The 7362-nt window shown below is 31.9% G+C and overlaps 2 protein-coding genes across 2 annotated transcripts; both read left to right on the top strand.

The window, feature by feature from the left end:
* Positions 1-3962: 3962 nt before the first annotated feature.
* On the top strand, positions 3963-4760 carry LOC101505989 (uncharacterized). Its single transcript, XM_004516242.1, has one exon. It carries the CDS (start codon positions 3963-3965, stop codon positions 4758-4760), a length of 798 nt encoding a protein of 265 aa, XP_004516299.1.
* A 46-nt stretch (positions 4761-4806) lies between these two features.
* LOC101505665 (uncharacterized) lies at positions 4807-5600 on the top strand. Its single transcript, XM_012712102.1, has 2 exons — positions 4807-4941; positions 5079-5600. Exons 1-2 carry the CDS (start codon positions 4807-4809, stop codon positions 5598-5600), a joined length of 657 nt encoding a protein of 218 aa, XP_012567556.1.
* Positions 5601-7362: the final 1762 nt, after the last annotated feature.

Below are 7362 nucleotides of genomic sequence, written 5' to 3'. Positions count from 1 at the left end.
TTTGAAGCAAACCAAGATTGATCTTTAACAAAACCAAGATCGATCTTCATCACTGCCAAGATTGATCTTCATCACTGCCAAGATCAATCTTGGGTTGAAATATTAATTTTAAAACAAAATTTTTAAAAAGGGACAATTATAATTCAAACCCCCTTCCTTATAATTGATATTTCTACTTCAATGACTTCTGATAACCTTTTTCTTTATAGGGTTATACAACTTGTAGCCAAATTCATCTTCAACATATCCAATGAAGATACACTAATTTGACTTTGCATCCAATTTAGATCTTTCTTCCTTCAAAACATGCACAAAAGTCTTGCATCCAAAGGCTCTCAAGTTATGTGGTGCTAGATAAGTAGATAGGAAGGTAATTACATACATATTATACATATTAGTATATGGTCATGGAGTTATGAACTAAGTAAATAAGTAAACAATTAAAAAATTGTAAGTGCACTTGGATATTAGATTCCCACTTCATGACGATTATATATTTCAATGTTGCTCATTTCCTCACCATTCTTTTCTATGGGTGTATTGTGGGCAAAATCTTGTGGTATTTCTTTAACTTCATCTTCTTTATTGGATTCCCTTTTCATACATATGTTTTGAAAATTGGTTTCATAATTTTTTTTATTAATATTAACGAGGTGTTATAGAAAGATATTGAAAAGAGATTAAGTGAAAAGAAAGAATACAAAAATATATAAATAATACACCTTTGTGAAAGCATATTCAATTCAGGTATGCCTAGGTTAATATAAACACTTGTTGAAGTTGATTTGATTGAGTAGTCATTTGTAACTACAGTAAATAAGTTTATAAGCACTAACAGTATACATAATAAGAAATGTATTAGAATTTTGTTGAAATAAATGAAATTAATTTTAATTTTGAGAACTCTAATTTTTTAACTATCGTTGATGTTACTGCAACAATCTTAAGATCATCATGTAGCTTGTGATGGACAAATACATTTTAAAAATCATCAATTATGTTCCTCCATAAAGTGAGTTTGATAATTTCACCCCTAAAAATTAAAGTAAAAAGCAAAAAAAATGGTTAAATGTTATGAAGCAATTAAATTATAATAATGTTATTATTTTTTTTAATTTAAATTGTTTTGTATTTTATATCAAAATTTGTTACCCTTACATTTTGATTTCTAGTCTAAGTATTTTGGTAGGCTTGTCAACAACATAAACTTATTCTTCATTTTCAACAGCATGCAATATTCTAATAATGTCTGCGGTCCAAAAAAATAGTTAGTATAAAGTGACGCTACTTTGAGAGTTAAGAACTTGAATTTTGTGTTGTGTCCATAATGTTGCTCTTATGCAAATCAAAGTTAACAAATGATATTTTTAATTAAGTTTTATTATAACTCAAAATCTTAAATTAAAAATCTATAAATAAAAACCATATTAAATTAGAAAATCTGTAATTAATCTTCATCAACCTAGAAATTGAAACGTAGAAATCGGTAATTAAAAACCAATTCTTAGAAGACATAGAATTGGACTTACGACTATTGCACTGAAATTATAATGTTTTTTAAAAATAAAAAATTGTTTACGTGTTAAAATCAAGAGTAACTAGCTAGACCAAATCGTTAAGCAAAAACAAATTTGAGTGGTGGAATTGCATGGATACATGTATTTTACTTTTAGTGGACATCCATACACTGGTTTGGCATTATAAGAGTGAAAAAATAGAGACAATAATATGATGAATGTGATATTATTGGTGATGTTGGAAAAAAAAAATTAGACAATATTAGACATAAAATTATAAAAACAATAAACAACAAAGATATATTAGCATCAAGTAATTATTATTAGGAATAAGATATAGGATTAGAAAATTCCAAAATATATCGAATACATTCATTTTTTTTTTTCTAACATCGCACCTAAATAGAAAAGATTAAATAATGGTTATTAGATGTTCTTAGAAAGACAAAACACCCGTATTTTTTGTATGATATATGATGATTATTTCCTAAGGAACAATTAGATGCTAATTAACGCGGGTGCATTTTCATTTATGTTTTTAATTTTAGTACATTCAAAATAAATAATATCATGTTTTATGTATCAATTATCTATTGATCCATAATTTAGTAGTTATACTAAAAATATGTACAATTTTATCAATGTAATTTGTAGAAGAGAAATTCAATTGTTAGATAAATAACTTGAATAAATGAAGTAACGTATTAATACTGAAATTGTTGAAAATACCAAATGCTTAAGTAATGTATTTAATAATTGAAATTAAAATATATATTTAATTGATATTCAATTGAGATACCAAATGTATTATTTTATTGTTGAAATTATAAATGAGTAAAGTGAAATATTTAGAAATACATTTATCTTGTATTTTCAATTTTTTATTTTTTATTTTTTATTTATGGATTGGTCAATTTCATTATACCTTGATTTTTTTTAATTCATTTTGGTTCCAAAGAAGCATGTTCTGTCTCATTTCATTACTTTATGAGTTTAACTACGTCCAAAGAAGCTCAGATGTTAATATAGTGTTGTTGTTATACAAATCAAAGTTAAGAAAATGATATTTTTAATTTGGTTTTATTAAAAATTAAATTAAACGACTTTTGCACTAAACATATAATATTATAACACTTCATTTTTAAAAAGACTTGTTTGTGTGGTAAAATCAAAAGTACCGTTGTATCTATAGAACAAAATCGTTAAGCAAAAAGAAATTCTGCTAATTAAGAAATTTTGAGGACATATGTGTGTTACTTATATCAAGATTGCATGTTGTTTGATTTTATGAAACCTTATGTGTTTTTATCAAGATTGCATGTTGTTTGATTTTATGAAACCTTATGTTGATGGTTGCTGTATGAATGATATGTACTAGAGTGTTCTTGTTACTTGATTGAAATGGTGATATTACTTGAATGTGCCACTTATTTGATTCCTTAGTTTGTGATTGATGAGACTAGACTATGTATTGTGAGTAGTATATTGGGAATTTATTGTGATTGAATGATATACATATATAATGATGAATATTGTGAAGTTAAACTGAAACTTATTGAGTTGTGATGATCGAGTAAGTTTGATATATGTGTTGTAGACTTTGGAGTTAGGATTATTTTTTCATCATATAGTGAGAGTCTGACAAACCTAGTGATTCAAACAAGTACAACTAAATAAGCCTAATCATGGAGGACTACAGTCAAACTCTAAGGTAATACTGATAGACCTTGGGGGTACCTCTAGTGGGGAATTTCTAAGTGGATTAGTGGGTTATTCCCTAAGGCCGAGAGCTATCGTGCAACACAAGAGTACCATGATCGTCGCGTATATGTGTCTCAGATTGAGTTGAGGAGATCTATGAGGACTTAGCCATTCATGAATTATCCGTCCACTCTTGTAGTTGCATAGTATCAGGCCTCCTAATCAAGTAATTTTGAGTAGAATGGTACCAAACGATGAAGAAGTATAGAGTATATACAATAAAGGACATGCATAACATTTTATCCTTGTGACAACTCTATTGTGATTGATTTAGATTAACCTTTGATATTATGATCTTGAATGTTTCTCCTATTTTTACTGATTTGACTAAATGTGTATTCTCCTCATTTATCTTATATTGCTACATAATTTTGAAATTCACCCTTCGTTGTTTGTGTTTAACATTTTCTATGGACGCAAACGAGTTGTAAGCTGCAGGTGATGATTAGTACCATTAGCGAGGCAGAAGCCATCCTTTCTTGAAGACTCTTACTATATGCATTCTGTTCACGTTATTTTTAGCGTATTTTATTTTTGGAATTCTTGCTCTGATAGTGACATCAGATTTGGACTACATTTGCACTCAATATTAAACTTATGTATGTGTAATTCAAAAAGAATTTTGTTGTCTGATATTATGATTTCGAGTGGTTAAGTTTGATGAAAATTTTGGATTTATGTGACATGTTTGAAGGTCATTATAATCCTAATGGAGCTTATAAGTGGTTGCAAGAGGTTGAGAAATTTTTCAAAGGTGTGGCATGTCCCGAAGGTCAAAAAGTGCATTTGGGAACCTTTATGTTGACAGAAGAAGTTGAACATTGGTGGAATAATGCGCGTCAACATTTAGATAATGCAGGGGCTGCAATTACTTGGGCTGTATTCAAGAACATGTTCCTAGTCAAGTATTTCCCTGGAGACATCCGCAATAGGAAAGAAATGGAATTTGTCAAATTGGAACAGGGGAATATGTCAGTAGCGGAGTATGCCGCTAAGTTTGAGGAGTTATCCAGGCACTATCCACTATATGTTGGAGAGGCAGGAGAAAAGTCTAAGTGCATCATGTTTGAAATGGGAGTTAGGCCTGAGATCAAGAAACATATTGGAATGAAAGAGATTTGTGACTTTCCAACCCTAGTGAATAAGCGTAGGATTTATGATGAGGATAGTCGTGCTGAAAAGGCACATTACCGAAACACTGGAACCATGAAGGACAAGAGGCCTATGCATCATAGTAGAGAGAAACCTTACTCTTTTCCTCCTAGTAAATCTGGAAGTCGTCTGAATTATCAACAATATAGTCTTTCAGCTGGAAAAGGAAATAGCAGTGGTAATGGGAAAGGAAATGGAAATAGTTATACTTATGGGCGTGATAGAGGAAACCCCAATGGACGAGGAGTTAGTAACGGGAATAGTAACAACAGGAGTCAAATCTCGAGCAACAACAATGGTAATAATGGTGATCCACCTACTCCTATCTGATGTCACAGGTGTGCTAAGCAGGGTCACATGACATATGAATGTAGAGATGCTGGAATTACTTGTTTTAATTGTCAACAACAGGGTCGCATCAGCACCACATTCCCCTACCCAAGGAAGACTCCAAAACCTTGAAACCAGAGTTCCCGACCTAAATCCAATGGAAGAGTTTTTTCCCTCAGTGGTGCAGAAGTGTCTGAGAAAGACAACTTGATCCAAAGTACTTTCTCATAAGTGATACTCCTTTATTTGTGCTATTTGATTGTGGTGCCACTCATTCCTTTGTCCTTTGATTGTGTAAGACATGTGTCTCGTTTGTAGTATGATTTGATTGTGAATACCCCAACTAGTAATTTTGTTGACACCTCAAGTGTTTGTCTCGACATTTCTATCCATGTGTATGGAAGGGACTTCCGAGTTTACTTAGTGTGTTTATCTTTGCGTCTAGTCGATGTGATTCTCTATATGGATTGGCTATTGGCCAACCGTGTCCGTGTAGATTTTTTTAGAAAAACCATTGAATTCATGGAACCAGAAGAGAGGGATAAGCCTAGCAATATGTCCGCCAACCAAGTGAAGGCACTCTTGAAAGAAGATGCCCAATTACATATGATCCTAGCCTCATTGAAATTTGAAGAACATGTGGTAATACGAAATGTTCCAATTGAGTGTGAATTTCCTGAAGTATTTCCTAAAGATGTCAATAGTTTACCACTAGAGCGTGATATTGAGTTTAGCATTGACCTTGTACCAAGTATTGGACCCATATCCATGGCACCGTATAGGATGTCTCCCTTAGAATTGTTTGAGCTTAAGAAGCAATTGGATGAGCTTTTAGATTAACAATTTATAAGATCTAGTGTGTCAGCATGGGGTGCACATGCGTTGTTGGTTAAGAAGAATGATGGTTCAATAAGTTTGTGTGTGGATTACCGCTTGCTTAATAAAGTGACAATCAAGAATAAGTATCTGCTACCTAGGATACATGACCTTATGGACCAATTAAGAGGATCATGTGGGTTTAGTAAGATCGACTTGAGATCAGGTTATCATCATATTCGAGTGAAGTCTTCTGATATCCCTAAAACAGCCTTTAGGACCTGTTATGGCCATTATGAGTATTTGGTTATCCCTTTTAGTGTGACTAATGCACCAGTAATATTTATGGTATACATGAATCAAAATTTTCATCCTTACCTAGACTCATTTATGGTTGTGTTTATCGATGATATCTTAGTGTACTCTAACACTAAGGAAGACCATGGCGAACATTTAAGGATAGTCTTGCAAATCCTTAAGGAGAAACAAGTATTTGCCAAGTTGTCTAACTGTGAATTTTGGTTAAAGGAAGTATGTTTCTTATGACATGTAATTTCAAAAGGTGGAATAGTTGTTGATCCTGCCAAGGTGGAGAATGTCTTAGAATGGAAAGCACCTAAGTCAGTGACTGAGATTAGGACTTTCCTAGGATTGACAAGTTATTACCGTAGGTTCATAGATGGATTCTCCAAGTTGGCCTTACCTTTAACTAAGTTGACCCGAAAAGGGAAATTTTTCGTGTGGGATACCCATTGTGAGAATAGTTTCCAAGCGCTTAAGAAACGATTGACCTCTGCACCAATCTTAGTTTTACCTAACTTGAGTGAACCCTTTGTAGTGTATTGTGACGCATGTGGTTCAGGACTAGGTGGAGTACTTATGCAGGATAGGAAGTTGTAGCATATGCTTCTAGGCAACTGAAGATTCATTAGAGGAACTACCCTACCCACGACTTAGAACTAGCAGCAATTGTATTTGTACTTAAGATATGGAGACACTATATATGTGGATCTAGATTTGAGGTTTTCAGTGACCATAAGAGCCTTAAGTACCTTTTTCACCAGAAGGAGTTGAACATGAGACAATGTAGGTGGATGGAAATTCTTAAAGATTTTGATTTGGAGCTTAACTATCACCTTGGAAAAGCCAATGTAGTGGTTGATGCCTTGAGTAGGAAGACTTTAAGTGTGTCCACCTTAATGGTTAAACATAGTGATTTGTTGGAACAGTTTAGATACCTTAGTTTAGTGTGTGAAGTGACACCAGAAAACATTAAATTGGAAATGTTGAAGGTAACTAGTGGACTATTAGAAGAGATTGAAAAGAATCAGAAATTGGATTTATACCTTTTGGATAAGTTATAGTTGATTGACCAAGGGAGATAACCTGATTTTAAAATGTGTGCGAATGGAATTTTGATATTTAAGGAGAGAATTTTTGTGTTCCTGATGTTGGAACCAAGTTGGTTTTACATTTAGAGTTTTGATACTAACAAAAGTATTTTATGAAAACAATATATTTGACTTCAAAGAGTATGAAAGAAGAGTCCTGTAATTGAAGAAAATCTAAAATAAGATTTGATTCAAAATTATAATTGATGAAAATCTAAAATAAGATTTGATTCAAATTTATAATTGAAGAAAATCTAAAATAACATTTTATTCAAATTTATAGTTGAAGAAAATCTTTGACCAAATTGAAAAGAAGATATGGTCAAGATTTAATGAAGATTTGAATAATATTTAATCAAAATTTAATGAAGATTTGAAGAATATTTGATCAATAT

This window comes from Cicer arietinum, chromosome 4, assembly GCF_000331145.2.
Source record: "Cicer arietinum cultivar CDC Frontier isolate Library 1 chromosome 4, Cicar.CDCFrontier_v2.0, whole genome shotgun sequence".
NCBI lineage: Eukaryota > Viridiplantae > Streptophyta > Magnoliopsida > Fabales > Fabaceae > Cicer > Cicer arietinum.
Note: the sequence above shows the minus strand (reverse complement) of the source record. Positions and strands in the feature narration are given on the sequence as shown.

What these genes read in the sequence shown, in the direction of transcription:
- LOC101505665 (XM_012712102.1), top strand. Translation starts at nt 4,807, where the DNA reads ATGCTGGAATTACTTGTTTTAATTGTCAACAACAGGGTCGCATCAGCA. An exon ending in AAGAGTTTTTTCCCTCAGTG is followed by an intron (nt 4,942 to 5,078) that starts GTGCAGAAGTGT and finishes TCTCGTTTGTAG; the next exon opens with TATGATTTGATTGTGAATAC.
- LOC101505989 (XM_004516242.1), top strand. Translation starts at nt 3,963, where the DNA reads ATGTTTGAAGGTCATTATAATCCTAATGGAGCTTATAAGTGGTTGCAA.